The 19,030-nt window shown below is 40.0% G+C and overlaps 1 protein-coding gene across 2 annotated transcripts in view; it reads left to right on the plus strand.

The window, feature by feature from the left end:
* Positions 1 to 891: 891 nt before the first annotated feature.
* Positions 892 to 19,030, plus strand: part of VCL (vinculin) — a 112,555-nt gene continuing 94,416 nt past the window's right edge. Inside the window, exon 1 of one of the 2 annotated variants that reach the window (XM_005226483.4) lies at positions 892 to 1,152. In XM_005226483.4, the coding sequence (XP_005226540.1) occupies positions 985 to 1,152 (168 nt within the window). In that variant the 5' untranslated portion in view covers positions 892 to 984. The remainder of the gene's footprint in view (positions 1,153 to 19,030) is intronic. The other variant, NM_001191370.1, reaches the window with a different exon arrangement.

Genomic DNA, 19,030 nt, shown 5'->3' on the forward strand with positions numbered 1-19,030 from the left:
CCATTATATTCATGCAGAAATGTTGAATAGGGAAAAACCAAAATGTCCATTACTAGGAAACTGATTTCATGCAATGGAATATCATGCAGCCATCAAAAGAATGAGATCCACCTAGACTTGTATTTACCAAGAAACAGATAACCAAGGGGATTTTATTTAAGGGGAAAAAAAAAATCAAATTCCTGGAAAATGTTTAATCCCACTTACTCAGAAAATATATATGTACAAGATAGTGAGTAGACAGGGCTAAAGCAAAGGTGTAAATCCTGCACACCGAACTGTTAACAGTGACTATCTCTGAGGATGGGAGTGGGTGAAGTGTGTGTTTGTGTGTGCCTGCGCTATGTGTGAATGAATGGGACACATGTTCCTCTGGGCACCTCTGCTGTTTGAAAGCATTACGGAGAGGAAGTGGAAAGAGTATTTTTAGGGCGTCGTGTGAAGGGAAAACTTGGGGAGCAGGGAACAGACTAATGGCTCTCGGGTCTCCTCGGACTCCAGCGCCGCCAGAGGTGAGGAGACCCCGCCCCACTGAGGTGATTCTGCAGAGGGGCGGAGTTCTGCAGAGCCGAAGCGGGAGGCGGCCTCGGGGGCGGGGCCCCCGGCTCCAGCCGCTCGCTCCGCTCCCACCATGCCCTTATAAGGAGCGCCCGGCGTTAAGGCTCGGGAATCCGGTCGCAATCCCTGCGGCGCAGCCCCAGTCCCAGGCCCCTCCCTTGGGAATGGGGGCGGGGCGGGGTCTTGGCGGCGCGGTTGCGGGGGCGGAGCATATCAAAGAGAGACCAATAGGAGTGGAGTCCTGGGTCTGAGCGGCGCTTCCATTGGGCGCGGCGACGCGAGCGGGCGGAGCGCCGGTGAGGCTGGTTACACTGAGGGAAGCCCCGACTCTGTAGTCGCTGCTCCGAGTCCGTCTCTGTGCGGGTCCCCGGCCCCTGGTTCTCAGTTCTCTGTAGCCCGCGGTTCGCCGCCCCGCTCGCCGCCGCGATGCCGGTGTTTCATACGCGCACGATTGAGAGCATTCTGGAGCCGGTGGCGCAGCAGATCTCGCACCTGGTGATTATGCACGAGGAAGGCGAGGTGGACGGCAAAGCCATCCCTGACCTCACCGCGCCTGTGGCCGCCGTGCAGGCGGCGGTCAGCAACCTCGTTCGGGTGAGTGCGCTGGGCCTGGGATGGGGATCGGGGGCGGGAGACGTTCCTGGGGTCCTGGCTCGCCTCACGGTTCCCGGTCACTGCCTGTGAGTTTGCGCGTGGACTCGGGAGCCAGATCGCCTCAGGTTTGAATATTGACTCCCCCGCTCTCTGACCTTGAGCGAGCCCTCGGGCCTCTCTGAGCTTCAGTCTCCTCATCTATAAAATGGGGACAATCCTAATAATGCCTGCCTTGCGGGTTTCTTGTGAACATTCAGTGAGGTGGTATTTATAAAGTGCTTAGCCCAGCTTATGACCTGTAGTAAGCGCTCAGTAAATGCTAGGTGTTAGGTTGTCTGATAGCCCCTTTCCTTAAGCTGGGTGTCGCCCCTCCCGTTGACAGCTTTGCTCTCAGCTCCTTTTTAGGCCTCCCCAGCCTGGCCTCTGGGCTGGCGGGTTCCTCTACTGACTCCCTGCCTCTCCTTCCAGGGATTCTTAAATAGGAGCCACGTTGTTCTCCCTTCTGATACTTCTGCCCCTCACCTTGAAACCTGCCTCACCCACCACCCCTTCCCAGAGCTCCGCGGGCCCGGCCCTTTTGTCCACTTGTCTTACTGACCCCTCAAGTCTGTCTCCTCGCTTCCTGAGGAGTCTACTTCTGCTCACACCTCTGGCACTCACAAACGCCGGGTGACTTCTTTATGCAGTAATTCGTGGGCACCAATCCCTTTCCCCCTTTCGCTTAACCCCGCTGCTTTTCATTCCCGCCCCCTCCCCCAACTCCTGTGGAGATTTCCACCTGGCTTTACCTGCTGTCACACGGCTTCCTCCCCCTGGGGCCTTTCCAGCCCCGGGGGCCCTCCTCCTCGGCCCCTCCTCCTGACAGGAAGCAAGATGGAGCTGCCGGGAGAGGCCTGTGGAATCTGGGATCTGCGGCCCCTGCCGGAGAAAAGAACGGGGCGTCTCCTCCCCAAGCCACAACTTTCCTGGATGGCTAAGTGGCTCCGCAGACCCCTGTCGCCCACAGCGGTGACTCGTAACTGAGGTGGTTCCTGGAGGAGGCGGAGCCCGCTTCTGAAATGGGAAAAGAGGTGCCCAGTCTCCTAACACCCCGCTGGCTAATATCACACTTTTCTTTCCCACCCTGGGTGGGTGACTCAGAAGGCTGCTGCCTGTGAGAAGCAACTTCGGAAAAAGTTCCTAAGGCTTCCCCACCGAGCTGTGTAAATAGAGTGTGTCAGGGTAGTTAGGAGGCTGGGAGGCCACTGTGAGTCTGGGTGCGGCTTGGGCTCCTTATCTGATTAGAGCACTTCAATGCACTTCAGCTGCTGAAAGTCTTCCTCAGTCTTCAGGGGCCCAGTTCAGGAGACTGGTAACTAGAAGACACTACTGACCAAATTCCCCATCTGTTTTCCCTGTAGATTTAGTTAGACTGTACTCAGGAAGAATACTGTGTTCACTCAAAATGTCTAGTTCTACATTGTTCTTATTTTTTTTATAATTTATTTTAATCTAAGGCTCCAGAGTACATTCTTATGTAGTGTTGTCTAACATGGCTGCATTCCAGGCCTCCATTTTTCAACAAATAGGAAACAATGTAAAGAGACAAGGTAATAGTGTCCCTCCAAGGAGTACTTCAGGAAATGAAATCTTAAAACCACATGTTGCACTTGGAACAGAGCTGGTGTAGTCTAGGGGCTGATATCTGGCTAGGCTATTTAGAGAAAAGTTATTTATGAGCTTCAGTGCATGAATTAATAAGAATTGAATGTCTGTTGTATAGGGAACATTTTAATAAATCAGGTTTTCAGGTTGAAATGTGCATTAGAATCACCAGTGGGGCTTTTTAGAAATAAAGATGTCCAGCTCCCATCCCAGACTTACTGAGGAGGTTGGGTCAAGGTCTTTGTGTTTTTAAGAAGCTCCATAGATGGCTGTGATACAGTCCCTTAGTAAACATTGTAATAGATTCTGTGAGACAAACAGAAGAAACGAGGGCAGTGATAAGCTAAAAACAAAATTATTACATACTTTCCAATGCATTACAAAAGAAGAAATTTGATAGGCGTTAGCAGAGAGAAAGTGAGGAGGATTGTGTTGATAGTCAGTGGTGAACAAAAGTACTTGTGATTAAGTCACTTCCAGGTTACAGCAAGTAGATTGTCTTGACTCGCTCAGGGAGGCAAGCTGGAGAGAAACTGGAGCTGAAGTTGGTGCATGCTGTATGGGCAGTTTAACAGAAGTCCAATAAAATGAAAAAGAATGGAAGGGAGAGGATAAGAGTGTGTGAGGGAAACTGTATAGATTGTGTTCTGGGGAGCCCAGAGGATTTACCCATTGCTTGGAATTCTGGGTGACTGTTGTGGCCCTTGTGTATATGCTACTGAATTGTGTACATGTGTCAAGTTCCTAACTAGATTGTGTCTCATATGATATGTATGTGCTCCCCAGTTCCTACCCTTAACATTGGCACATGGGATGGCTTGATATTGTTGAAGGAAAGAAGGAACTATGGGAAGGCAGATAAATTAGGAGACTAAAAATTGGTTGGTCATGAAGAAAATGAGAGGACTTTGGGTTTGGCAGGCAAAATGGAGCAGGAAATAGGACTATTTTAGAAATACAGTAGAAGAAGAATTAGTAGAGCCTGATTATAGAACTCTCACAGAAGAAATGTGATGTTCCTCTAATGAATCTGATTTTTGAACAAGTATTCCAAAATGTATGCAATTCACATTTCTTTCAGTTACCTTGGGAGGCTATATCCCTATTCCAATGTTTCTCTTTGGGATTTTTTTTTTTTTTTAACAGATTATATATATACAAATAAATTTGTTTTATTTTGGTCAAGAAAATTTTGTCTGAAGTGGGTATTGCTTAACCTTACTACTATTTTTGAGTCTAAAGTGACTTTTGAATATTTCCAAAATGAAAATATACCCAATGATGATGAAATTCTGCATTGTTAAGCAGTGGTCATCCACTTATCAGATCGGTATTTATTGAGAACCCCCTTTTAACATCAAAGCAGTAAGTATTATGTTGGCCAGAGTAAGTATAATATTGGATTGAAAGTCATAAGTGGCCCAGAGAAAGTGATGTATGGAAGTTCAGAGGAAGATGAGGTCACTTTTCTTGAGAACATGGGGAAGACTTTATGGAGAAGGTAACCTCTGAACTGGCCTTAAAGAAGATGGTATTTGAACATTTAAGGATGTGGTAATCCCGGGGATGGGGGAGCCTGGTGGGCTGCCATCTCTGGGGTCGCACAGAGTCGGACACGACTGAAGTGACTTAGCTTAGCTTAGCTTAAGAAAGGCATTATAGGTAGAAAGGACTACCTGAACAGAGGCATAGAATTACTGAGAATCTGAGGGAGGACCAAGTTTTGACTTAGGGAATCATTAAGCAAAACATTTGGATTTGCAATTTTTCATGTTATTTGTTAAGTAAAAGTAGTCTGGTCACTTGATATATGTATCATCACAATTGAGTCATCACTTTTACTCCACCCTTAGAGAGAGGGTAGGATGAGATTATTTACATGTCTTTTTTCTAGTGAATAAGATCATTTAAAAAAAAACAGCTTTGTTGATATATAATTTACATACCATACAATTCACTCATTTAAAGTGTACAATTCCCTGTTTCTCAGTGTATTTATAGAATTGTACAACATCTCCAGAGTCTAATTTTAGGACATTTTTGTTCCCTCAGAAAGAAACTTCATACCCATTACATTCACTGATTTTCTCCCATCCCCTAATACCCTAGCCTTAGGCAACCATCAATTTGCTTTCGGTCTTTATGGATTTGCACATTTTGGACACTTCATGTAAATGGAATCGTAAAATATGTGGCCTCCTCTGTCTGACTTTTCACTTAGCATAATGTTTTCATCTGTGGTGTAGTATGTGTCAGAAATTCATTCCTTTTTGTTGCTGAATAATATTCCATTGTATAAAATAAGGCCATTTTAAACACAGAGAGTGATTCTAATGCAGTAATAAAACAAAGAGGGGACCTAGGAGAAAGAAGGGTGGGAAAGGAAAAATAGAGGAGGGGTACAAGTTTTAAAAGCAATGTGAAAAATTCAGACGTCTTCGGCTGTCTGTGTTGTAGCATGGTATATAAATTTTTCTTTTTTCCCATTGAAGTGGCCCATAGAAATCTGAGTCTTTGTGACCGTAAAGTCATGCCAGTTTTGTTAATGGGGTTCATACACTTTGCCTTCTCCATTGCATCTGAGGGCATGTGTTGTAATTACTCCTGGGGCTCATGAAATATTTATTTTGGGAGTTTTGTGGCTTTGACTTTTATGAGCCTCACCCATATATCATACCCTGTTGGGACCAGCTCTGGGACAAATAGCAGCATTGTCTTTAAACTGATAGATGGGTAAGACTGTTCTGTTCTTAAAAAGAAATCAGCAGTTTATTTTGTTGTTAATACGTTATCTGTATTAACATCTGAAATTATTCCTACTTTAATTTCTTTTGGTTGATGTTGGACTCACTTCATTTAAAATAGATAGCAATGTTTGGGTGACAGGGCTATGGGTGATCTTTCTCTTCTTAATATTCTGTATTTTCTAATTTTTAAAATGGAAATATTCATTCCTATATTAAGGAAAAATTAAGGTAAATAATAAGAATATATAATTCTTTATAGTTTATAAAATGCTTTCATATAAACATATATATAATCTCATAGCAATCCTTTAAGGTAGATATTGCTATGTTCCCAATTTTACAGATGAAGATACTGTAAATCAGTTACGTAACCTGCCTGCAGTGGCACAGCTGCTTAGTAGTGGAGCTTGGACTCAAACTCTGTTTCTCTCACTCTGGACCCTCTGCTTTTTTCACTTTACTTTGCTGTGTCCACTTGTCCTGGATCTGGCAAGATTATCTGTTTAAAGCCTGCCTTTGGCATGGCCTGTGTGAAGGGCCTATATTAAAAAAATGATGTGAAGGTAGTGTTCTGTTTCACAGCGACATTTAATTCTGCAGCTTAAAAAAAAATAGATACAGATAGTACAAAAGTATTTATGTCTGTAAAAGATAAAGACTTTTTCTAGTGTATTTAGAGGCTTAGCTTGAAGTCTATTAGAACTAAATAGTATTTAAAGTAGGTTTGTAGGATTTCTTTATATTTAAATAGTATTTAAAGTAGGCTTGTGGGTTCTTTGGGGAATTATGAAGTTTCATTTGGAACAGATCAAAAGAGATATACAAATGGGACTTAAATCTGCTCATGACTGAGAGAATGGAAGAGTTTTGGAGACTGTGTTTCTACAACTATGTTTATAATTTTAGTGGAGCCCCAGTTTAAGTATTTGTTTATATATATACTGACACTATAGAAAGTTGGGCTTTTCTAAAGCTGTTTTATAAATACCACTGGTATAACAGTGGACACAATAAAAGTTATTTTATATTTCATGGACACAATAAAAGTTATTTTATATTTTATGGACAAAATAAAAGTTAAAGTCCTGTGCTGTCAACCACAGTATCCTAAACTGACTCCTTTTGCCCTTGTCAGGAGTAAGGACGGCTTTAAGGCAACTGCTTTTATGGATGTGGGACTAATTTGGATTTTAATATTTCTTGTATATTTGTTAAAAGAGTAGTCTGGTAATTTTATATACTTAATTACTGGTTATTTTTACACACACACACATATATATCTATAATACTTATGTTTTATATGTATCACAACTGAGAGGGTCATTATTTTAAAAGCTTTCTGACAACTTCCTGGTCTTGCTGGCACACCTTGAAAGAGGGTAGGATGGGAACATCTTAATACAGTATACAGCTAGCATAGCAGGTATTGTTTTTCTCTTTTGACAGCCATCATACTTGGTCAGTATTTGTCTTCACTGGGTTGAAGGTTTCTCAATGGCAGGGACCATGTCTGTGTGTTTGCTTCTTTATTTCCAGTGTCAAGTTGGTAATAGGTATGAAATATAACTTTAAAAATACTAAATACATAGCATTCATTTTTTATGCACAAAATATTATAATAGAAATTTTTGTGTGGCAAATATCTTCCATCCCCAGCTTTTAAACATCTGGTGTACTGAATTTGAACAGTCTCTTCAAATTTATAATAGGCCTCATCTGAAACAAGTAGAATGTATACTGAGAGGGAGGAATGAATGGCTAACTGCCCATTGTTTGAGATAACAAAAGTGTTAGGCTATTTTGGGTTGTGGTTCTCTGTTTCAGAGTCATTTCAACTATGCAGGCCACTTACTAAATTCATAATGTGCGAATATGTTGCCTCCTGTCTGAAAGTGGCATTGAGATTTTGCATTCTTTTTGAATTGTTTTGTCTTTTTAAAATTTAACAGTTTAGTCCAGGGGTTGATATAGTGTTTGGAGCTCTGCTAGTTACAGTGCAGTATCATACCATGAGTCATCAATGCCTCATTAAAAGATTTTTATTTCCTTGAACCATATGGCAGAAGACAAAGATTTCAGAAAGTTGATCTGGTTCTTTTTTGTGTTGTGGCTGATCTGCGGCCCAACTTTTTCAGTGAACCTTATGTCATGGTCACGACGGTGGGGTATATTTTTACATAATAAACCAGCATTAGAGCAGTATCAAAAGAAGTAGCTGTATGGAAAGAGCAAATGTCAGAGATCAGTTGGTATCCCAGCAAGTTTTCTCTCTAGGATAATGCTCCGTGCTCAGGACTCTTGCTGAGAAGGGTTATTCTGTCAGTTCATGTTGCTTTCAGGCCAGTCTGCTTTTAAATCTTCCCAAATAGAAAGGACTAAAAGAAGAAAACAAACTTTAGCCTTGGCTTTTTTAAGCTCCAACAGCCTTCAGTGCTATGTAGTATAAATATTTCAGAGTGAGCTTTAAGGGGTAAAGTTCAAATCTGTAATAAGACTCTGAAACACCCAGAGATGAAAGTTTATATATGTGAGGAAGGACCTCCCATTGGAGGCTTTCATCTGTCTTTCTGTTACTTGTCTGGACCTGTAGAATCCTTACAGTATACATTTGGGTATATTGGGCCACACAGTTAAGTTCAGATAACATACGTTTTGAGTTATCTAGGTGACTACTCCTCTGATTTTTTTTCTGTAATTTTCTTATTCAGTTTCTGTTGGGAATGGTTATGAGAGGAAGGCTATCTTACTTGTTTCTCCTTAATAATTTACAAAAGAAGTTAATTAGGGAAGGAAGTTGAAATAAATATATAAGTAGAGGATTTTTGTTCATTTGTATTTTTATCATAGTTAAACTGTTTTATCTTTCATTTAAAATAATACTAGTGAATAGTATACTATCAATAATTATTTTTTGTCATGCTGAGCCTTCATATAGTCTTTCAAAAAGAACAGTTTTTCTTGTTACAACAGTATTATACTTTTTATTGTTGAAATTTATAAAAATCTATAGTCACAGTCTTCTTACAGTGTTTCTCAGCCTTTTCCAGTCTTTTTCCTCTAGTCCAAACCCATTTGTTTCCACAGATATAAATACAAACTTAACTATATATAGATGCACCAGTTCTTATCCTTTTCCACCACTAACACCCCTCCTCCCAAACCATTTAATTCACTTTACTGCTCAAAAATTTGCAAACAAAAGCAAGGAAACCCAGTCTGTTATAACTGTCCAGGATTTTCACTGCCATGTGCTGTTTGGGGAGCCATAATACTTAGCTAACAGCTCTTTCGGAGAAGGCAATGGCACCCCACTCCAGTACTCTTGTCTGGAAAATCCCATGGATGGAGGAGCCTGGTAGGCTGTAGTCCATGGGGTCGCTAAGAGTCGGACACAACTGAGCGACTTCACTTTCACTTTTCACTTTCATGCATTGGAGAAGGAAATGGCAACCCACTCCAGTGTTCTTGCCTGGAGAATCCCAGGGACGGGGGAGCCTGGTGGGCTGCCGTCTGTGGGGTTGCACAGAGTTGGACACTACTGAAGCGACTTAGCAGCAGCAGCAGCAACAGCTCTTTAAGTGAGTGACGAATGAAATAAGTTCAAAATAATGGGCTGGGTCCGGAAAGAACTTCTAATCTCAACATCCTCTTTAAAGATATGGGGTCTTTACATTGAATAAGTTTGTGCATTTTATGTACACAAAGGGATAAGGTATGATAGAGTAATGAATAAAAGAGGACTTGTATAATTAGATATAGGCAGTTAGGGAGTGCTTGCTTTCTTTCCAGTCCCTTGGTAAAACTTTGTAGATCTTCTGTTCTTATATGCTGGGTCATCAATCTTTGGATAATTGATTTGATTGATTGTGTGCTTGTTACTCTCTCTCTCCCTACTCCCCTAGGCTGTCTCCCTCTAAGACTGCTGGTTTCTGGAGGGCAAAGACTGGTTATATTCTTGATATTCCCAGCATTGTCCTTATCGTGGTATCCCAGGTGGTGCAGTGGTAAAGGATCTGCCTGCTGGTGCAGGAGACTGGAGTTTGATCTCTGGGTCTGGAAGTTCCCCTGGAGGAGAAAATGGCAACCGGTCCCAATATTCTTGCCTGGAAAATCCCATGGACAGAGGAGCCTGGTGGATCCTCTGTCCATACAGTCCATAGGGTAGCACAGCGTCAGACATGACTGAGTGCACATGCACATGCACACTTACCCCATCTTGTGCTCATAGTATTCCTGTGATAAATGTGTTGTGCTTTGATATTCACTGTAGCCGCTAGTCATCCTAGGTTTATTCATGATGATAAAGATAGCTCACTATCTCTTGCCTCCATTGGATGACTTGGTATTCTCTTCTGCCCTTCAGTTCAGTTCAGTTCAGTTCAGTCGCTCAGTCGTGTCCGAGTCTTTGCAAGCCCATGAATCGCAGCACACCAGGCCTCCCTGTCCATCACCAACTCCCGGAGTTCACTCAGACTCACGGCCATCGAGTCGGTGATGCCATCCAGCCATCTCATCCTCTGTCGTCCCCTTCTCCTCCTGCCCCCAATCCCTCCCAGCATCAGAGTCTTTTCCAAGGAGTCAACTCTTTGCATGAGGTGGCCAAAGTACTGGAGTTTCAGCTTTAGCATCATTCCTTCCAAAGAAATCCCAGGGCTGATCTCCTTCAGAATGGACTGGTTGGATCTCCTTGCAGTCCAAGGGACTCTCAAGAGTCTTCTCCAACACCACAGTTCAAAAGCATCAATTCTTCGGCGCTCAGCTTTCTTCACAGTCCAACTCTCACATCCATACATGACCACTGGAAAAACAGATTCATAAATATTATATTGTGTTGGTTACATAATTGGAACTTTAGATTCCAAAAACTGTAACTTCTATCAGAAGTCAGCTTTTTGGATTGGTATGAATGTGGGATGTGTGTATGTATAGAGGATGAGAAGAAGTGAATCTTAGAACTAAAAATGTTTTACAAGTATTGTTAAGTTGCAGAAAATAGACTCTTGGCCCTTAGAGAATTTCCCACTGATAAGAATTCCAGTTGAATGATTTTTAAGGGGAAAGTGGCTGAATTTCATTGCAGTTGGCCACAGTCCAAGCCAAAGTCATTCCTTCTTTTGAAATAAGCTTAACTTATTCCCATAGGTAGGCTTTCTGTGAAGAAAGAAAAATGGTATATTTGTTCTTAGATTTGAAAGTTGAGGGACCAACTAGCAACTTATCTAGCTTCCCTGTATTTCCAGCCTTCTCTCTGTCCCCACCCCATCCCTGGAGAACTGGATCATCTTTTATCTGTAAGGTGGACAACACGTTTTTATTCATTTAATTCAAATAGATAAGGATATCTGAATGTGCCAATAAATTTCTAGTAACACTCAATTTTCTTATTCTATGGCTGTCACTCAACAGCAAAATTAGTTATCAGACTCTACTATGCACATTGCCTGGTGTTCTGAATGATTTGTTGTCATGCAGTCACTAAGTTGTGTCCAACTCATTGTCACCTCATGGACCACAGTATGCCAGGCTTCCCTGTCCTTCACTATTTCCCAGAGTTTGCTCAAATTCGTGTCCATTGAGTCAGTAATGCCATCCAACCATCTTATTCTCAGTTGTCCCCTTTCTCCTTCTGCCCTCAATCTTTCCCAGCATCAGGGTCTTTTCTAATGAGTCGGCTCTTCACATCAGATGGCCAAAGTATTGGAGCTTCAGCTTCAGCATCAGTCCTTCCAGTGAATATTCAGGGTTGATTTCCTTTAGGATTGACTAGTTTCATCTTGCTGTCCAAGGGACTCTCAAGAGTTATCTCCTGTGCCACAATTCAAAAGCATCCATTCTTTGGCATTCAGCCTTCTTTATGGTCCAACTCTCAGATATGGTCTGTGGCCTCAAGTTGTTAAAACACAGGTGAAATTTATGATCTTATAAAAGATTTAGCTTATCTACATTCTCTCCATGCATCAAATTATTGTGGAATTTAAATTATTTACTTAAAGGGTTGTGTGTTGGTAACAATAGTTTTTATTCCTTGGAGCCATGGAGAAAGTATGAGTGGTCTAGCAGCAGAACGCTCAGGTGGTGTGCCCCCAGTTAGGAAAAGAATTCTGATCATTGGCTTTCAGCTTCCCTCTTCCTGTGATTCTCTAGGCACAGTGGGTATTCATTTCCTCAAAGCTGGGTGCTGCTTGTGGGCTATCACATGGGCTGTTCCCTCTGCCTGAGCTACTCTTTACTTGGATTTCGAAGTAAAGCTGTTCTTTACTTGGATCATTTCTGTTAATCCATATTAAATATCAGCTTTTTAGGGTTGACTCTAAAAAGTCAAAGGTTGACCTCCTTGACTCTGCCTTCAAAACTATGTTAGGTCACTCTATCATATGATTATTTTTTTCTTTATTGTGCTTTTTATAATTATAAGTCATTATTTGTGTGATGATTACTTCTTTAACGTCTTTTTCCCTCTAGAGTCCCATGGGCAAATACTGGCTCTGCTGTGTTTGCCCCTGAATTTCCAGCACCCATTGAAGTGCTTGACACATAGAAGAGTCTTAAGGAATGATTGTTGAATGAACAAGAGGGAAGACCACTTGCTGCTTCCCTACCCCTAGACTGTTCTATGCTTCTTTGGAAAAATGTATATCACGCGTGGGTGAATCTTGGCAAAATTTAGCTGCCAATTAGGAAAGCAGCTGTAAATCATTTCTTAGCATGGGGTATTGCATGCAGTAGGATCATCCAATTCATGTTTCCTGAATGAATAAGTTCTAGGCATAAGAGTCCTGGAGTGCAGATGGGGATAATCCTTTTCAGCACAGAATCATTCAGGGTATGTAAATGTAAATAAAAATATAGCGTGGGTTTGGGATTCTCTATTAGTTTTGATGCTTTGTAAATGAATAGCTTTGGCAACGTGCATCTAGTATGAGTTAGCAAATACCAAAATCAGATATAGATATAAGGTACTCCCCTGGAGAAGGGTATGGCAACCCACTCCAGTATTCTTGCCTTGAGAATCCCATGGACAGAGGAGCCTGGTGGGCTACAGTCCATAGGGTCACAAAGAGTCAGACATGACTGAAGTGACTTAGCATGCATGCACACACGCAAGGTAATTCAGCCTAGAATATAATGGTTAAGAGTAAACACTTAAGGTTTAAATCCTGCCATTGATTGACACCTACAACATATATAACATTGGAGAAAGTATTTAATTTCTGTTTCTCATAGTCCTCTTCTGTAAAACAAAGCTAATATTAGTATCTGACTTAGAGTGTAGTATTGTGAAGATTAATGAGTTCATAAAAATGTTTAGAACTATGCCTGACAGGTAAGAGCTCAGTGAGTGTTAGATATATTAATATATTTTCCCATGATTTTTAAGTTATATTTTAAATGTTAGTCTAATGAAAAGGCAATGTTGATTTTTTTTTTTTTAATGTCTAACTCCTAACTTTTACTGAACAAGGCAAAGTGCCAGTGAAAGCTTTCCATAGAATTCCATATGTTGTGGAATATACAGTTTTATCAACTGTGGGGAAAATATATCTCACAGTTTAGGTGCCTGAGCCTTTGATTGCCAGTTTCTTGCGATTTAAATCAGACATCTAAATTTATGATTGATATCCCCTTTATTTGGAGCAATAGTGAGGGTACCCACCCCAATTTAAAAGCAAAAATTGAGACTTAGGATTTGAGCTGTATTCCAAGCATTCATTATCCTATTTTCTAAAAAAGAAAAACACTGAAGGGGTAGTCACTAAAATAAATGGAATTGGCTCTTACAGGTGGGGTTGAAAACTATCATGCATTTGTGAGATAGAATTCATCTTGTTCTGGAACAGCCAAATTGATTTAACAAATATTTAATGACTACATGTTATGCTGGATACTGGAAAAGGTTAGTATCTCTAGCTTGAAAGGAAGGATAGAATCTCTTCAAATGTCCCATCAATATAAGAGTAATAGGTGGACTTCCCTGGTGAGTAAGAATCCACCTTCCAATGCAGAGGATGTGGGTTTGATCCCTGGTTGGAAAACTAGGATCCTACATGCCCTGGGACAGTTAAGCCGGTATGCTGCAACTACCGAGCCCCTGTGCCACACCAAAGACCCAGCACAGCCCTTCTCTCCCCGCCGCCCCCGTCCCCCACCAGAAGAAATAGTGAGTTAGAAAAAACTATTATTTCTAATGTTTCAGTGGTTTTCTTTTAACATGCATATTTAGCTTCAAAATCTTAAATTAATTGGCACCTTTACTGTTTACTTGAATAAAATGGCAAAGTATTTGTAATCCCACTGTCCCCTTATATATGGTTGTCTGAGATTTTGTTTCTCTCTTGATTTTTTTCACCCCATAAATTAGACACTGTTGTTCTCTTATACTGTTGCTTTCCCCCTCATTTACCTATGTGTTCACCGTTTTCTTTGTGATATAAGAGAAACAGTGAACAAATCTCCCTTCTTCCTGAAGTCTCTCCTTTACTAATATCTTTAGGTGGGTCTTTGGGCAGTACACACTCTAGTTCTTTTATCTGAAAATATCTTTTATTTTGCCATCTGTTTTTTGAAAGATAATTTCATTGGATATACAAAAATAGGCCAGTAGTAATTTTTCTCCAGCACCTTGAAAATATTATTCCAGTGTTTTCTGTGTTCACATCTGCCATCAGTCTAATTGTTATTTTGCTCCAGATGATGATTTTTTTCCTTAGTGAGTTTTAAAGTCCTTATTTATCTTTCTTGGGATTTTTTGGGCTCCCTGATTTTGAGGGTCAGTTTCTTTTATCAATGCTAGAAAATTCTTAACTATCATCTCTTTGAATTTTTGCCTTTCTTCATTTTGTTCTCACCCTTTGGAAGCGTAGAGATTTTCTCACTCTATCCTCTGTATATCTGAACTGCTTATATTTTCCATTTCGTTATTTCTTCAGCTCTTCCAGTTTGTTCGTTCTCATTCAACTGGGTCTAATATGCCATTTAACTCAGCCACTGAGTTTTTAATTTTTTTTTTTTTTGAGTTTTTAATTTAAATGGCAGTATTTTTCATTTTTAGAACTGTATCTTTTTCAAATCTGGTCAGTATTGGTAGTCTCTTGTTCTTTCATCATACTTTTTTAAAAAGATTGCTTTTATTTTCATTTTGTTTGATGAAAAACATCTTGGAGTGTAAGGAATTATGAGAGTAGAAAGGCACTTATAAAATCTGTTGAAATGCCAGGAAATCATTACTGTTGAAGTCACTGATTCGTTTTTTTTTTTTTTTTTCCCTCTTTTAAAAAGTTTTTATTGTAGTAAAATATACATAAAATTTACTGTATTAACTATTTTTAAGTATATCGTTTTGTGGCATTAAGTACATTCACATTTTTCTTTAGCCATCACCATGATTTCCAGAATCTTTTATTTTTCTCAGTTGGAACTTTGTACCCATTAAACCCTAACTCCCCATTTCTTTCTTTGGTAAGTGCAATTCCACTATCCATCCCACTTAATTTGACTTCTCTAGGTACCTTATGTAAGTATAATCATACTGTAAGAACAGTATTTGTTCTTTTGTGAGTGGCATATTTCACTTAGCAATGTATCTTTGGATTTCATCCATGTTGTAGTAAGTATCAAAATTTCCTTCCTTTTTAAGGCTGAATAATATTCCATTTCATCACATTTGGCTTCCAGCGTTTGGCTAAGGCAAGTAATGCTGCTATTTCATCACACTTTTAATGCTTTCTGAGGTCTGGATTCTGTCCCCGAGGGGTATAAACTGACGAACTCATGGGGGACTGCAAACCCAACTTCTAATATAAGGGAGCAAACTTATAATCAAAGTCTGAAGGACCTTTTAAAGAGTAAGGTGGAAAGAAGACAAGAGGGGAAGTTCATTCTGTGTTACAGAGAAGCAGTGTTTGAAGCATGAGAGAGTGCTCCAGCCAGAGAAAACCTGGAATGCCTTCTGAGCAGAGAGAATGAAAAGATAGAAGAGTGTGAGTGTGCCGTAGGGAGTGGGGAAGCTTTAGTGATGATACTGTTAAGGTAGATTGTGCTAGTTTGTGAAGGGACTTACATGCCATAATCACTGAACAAACCTTCAATTTTTGAATAAGTGAAAATTTTACCCTGGTTCAGAATTTAAAATAGTGAATTGTCTCCGTCCCACCCTTGAATTCCAGCCACCTTGGTTCCCTCCTCAGAGGAAACTAATGGATAAAGGAGACCAAATGTCTTGAGTGTGCTTCTAGAGATAGTTATGCATATTCAGGCAGTTGTATTCCTCTTATACAAATGGTGACCTATTACCTTGTTTTGTTCCTTGATTTTTCCCCCCTTAACCTGTTTAGATGGAGAAGGCAATGGCACCCTACTCCAGTACTCTTGCCTGGAAAATCCCATGGACAGAGGAGCCTGGAAGGCTGCAGTCCACGGGGTTGCTAAGAGTTGGGCACGACAGAGCGACTTCACTTTCACTTTTCACTTTCATGCACTGGAAAAAGAAATGGCAACCCACTCCAGTGTTCTTGCCTAGAGAATCCCAGGGACGGGGGAGCCTGGTGGGCTGCCGTTTATGGGGTCGCACAGAGTCGGACACGACTGAAGCGACTTAGCAGCAGCAGCAGCAGCAGCAACCTGTTTAGAAGAACATTTCTTATCAGTTTATGTAGAACTTTCTCTTTTTTTAAATTACATTTTTTTTCTTTCTGGGCCATACCACGTGGCATGAGCGGTCTTATTTCCCTGACCAGGGATCGAACCCCAGGCCCCTGCAGTGGAAGTACAGAGTTCTAACCACTGGTACACCAAAAAAGTCCTATCTTCCTTTTTTTTTGAAATTGAAGTATAGTTGATGTACAATATTATGTTATAGATATAGTGTTATAGATACAGTAGAGTAATTCACAATTTTTAATGGTTATAGTCCATTTACAGTTATTATAAGATATGGGGAATATTTTCTGTATTGAATAGTATATCCTTTTAACTTGCTCCATCCAAGCTTTCTCTTCTTTTGATAGTTACATGATGATTCACTGATGGTTGTAACACAGTTTATTTAACTAGACCCTTGTGGAAATACCTTAAGTTACTTATGATCTTTTACTAATTCAGGCAGTGTGGCAGTGAATGACATAGATATGTCATTTTATATGTGTGCAGGTACATTTATAGGATAATTTTTAGAAAGGGAATTATTTTCGTGTTATATTATGTTCATGAACTCTGTTTCATGAACATTCTAAGCCCTGGATGTTTAGGCAGTGGAGGGATTTTAAGCTGACGTTTAACATGGATAGTTTTGAGCTTTAGTAAGACATCCCTGGTAGTGGTGAGGAGATAGATCAGCAAGTGAGACACAGGAGTTGGAGAGCCACCCATTAAAAATGGTTAAGGTTGCCTTCAAGCAGCGGGAGGGATGCAGATAAAGAGGCGACATTCTAGAGAGAGCGTCTTTATTATGTAATTTACATTTGGATTCATAGTATTCTCAACAATATGTCAGTAAAACAAATGTTTTTAAAACTATTTTACGTATCCTCAATTATTTTATTTATACTGTGTGCTTATCATTCCCATTTTATAGGTGGGATAACTAAGGCTCATAGAACCTTGAGCTAGTAAGTGGCAGGGCCAGTTTTAATTATGCAAATAAAATCACTTTGAACTGCATGACAGAATAACTAGAATCCTTATCAAATTTCAAAGAAGTCAACAATTTTATTGACACAGCAAGTTGTATCCACACTTTTTTGATCTCATATGGAAGCAGGAAAACTCTAGAGAAGACAGAAAGAAAAGATCTAATTGAAATTGGAAGCTCAAAGAAAGGTCTGTAAAGGAAGGACTGACTATACTTACCCTTGAACTCAGGTATGCCAATGGTTTTTAATTACTCCAATGTGTATTCCAAGATGGCATGGAAAGATTTGTATGCTAAGATGTTATGCACAAAACAGCAGACAGATACGTTTAGAATGATCCCATTTTGTATTATTTTATATATGGAAGAGCATATACTAAAATGTGGTGGGATTGAGTCGTGGGATTTCAGGTTAAAATTTTTTGTTTTTCTTACCCTAATTCATGTTTGTCTTTTAACAGTAAACATGTACAACTTTTGAAGTAAAAAAAAAAGAGATAAGCAAGTATTTTCCCACATCTTTGTATCATTATTGTTTGCATTATTCTCACTGCCTGGAATTATTCTTCCTCTCCTGTTTAGAAGGGGTCCAGTGTTGATGTCACCTTCTCCATGAAGCTCTGTTTAGGTTGCTTAGTTGAAATTAGTCTCTAATTTTGCTGTTTCCACGAGGCATGGCCATGTTTCCTATTAAATACCACCATGAATTAGAGCTGCTGTACTGTGTGCGTGCCTGTTTGCACCCCTCTTCTTCCAACTCCACCCAGCTTCCAAATTTGAGTTCTAGAAACATGTAGTGTTCCCATTGACTCTGATTGCTCACACTTGATGGAACCTAGAATGTTGAATTGGTTGTATTTGTAGCAGTGCAATATTTTCCTCTGTCAGAGCAAACAAAGATAGATATAAATTCTGAGTCACAATCAGCAGGGTGATTTTTAAATTCTGAGGGCAATGATATATCTATGTACACTGGATGAATACTCTTTCCTAATTTGAGAAGGCTGCTGAAAAATATCTGGAGTGAAAGGAGCCATAAATAAATAAACATCACCTTTATAACTGCCGTATCTATTGGATCTCTAAAACCAAAACATAAAAGCTACATTTTACCCGAGAACTTTTATCTTGGAACTGGAAATTCTAATTTGGGTTGTTTGTTTGAAAGCTTCCACAGAAAGGCAAATTCCTCAGTCATGAACTCGACTGCAGGCACTGAGGAATGGGAATGCAAAAATAACCTTTTTCCCCCGTCCCTGGAAATTGACCTCTTTTATTATGTTTGTGAAATAAACCTTTTCCTCATCATTTTTAAAAGTAGTGTTTTGTTGATCCTTCCATATCATCTCCCCGCCCCCCTTTTCTTAAAGCTACTTGCCTAGATTAGGCTTTAATATTACCTGTTCTTGAGAGTTGTCTACTAATTTCTCACTCTCATCTATTACTGGCAAGTAAAGATTCTAGGATCAACTCTGATCTCAACACTTTCTTGTCCAGAAACCGGCACCTCCTCCCATTGTTTTCTAAATTCATTTAAATTCCTTTTTCCAGCTCTTTTTAAAAATTGAATATATTTGACATATAACATTGTTAAAATTTTAGGCATACAATGTTTCTTATCAAATAAATATATTTTATATGTTCATATATTGCAATATGTTGCTGTTTAGTACTATTTATCACTTATAATTATAGTACAATCTTGTCTATCTTATTCTAGCTCTTGATGGTTATTACACTTTACCCCCTTTTGTTCATATTTCTTTATGGAGTAGAGAAACTAGCAAATTACAGCCTGTGGGCCAAATTTTATACTGCCCAGGAGCTAAGAATAGTGTTTAATTTTGAAGTATTTGAAAAG

Source organism: Bos taurus, chromosome 28, assembly GCF_002263795.3.
Source record: "Bos taurus isolate L1 Dominette 01449 registration number 42190680 breed Hereford chromosome 28, ARS-UCD2.0, whole genome shotgun sequence".
NCBI classification, from domain to species: domain Eukaryota; kingdom Metazoa; phylum Chordata; class Mammalia; order Artiodactyla; family Bovidae; genus Bos; species Bos taurus.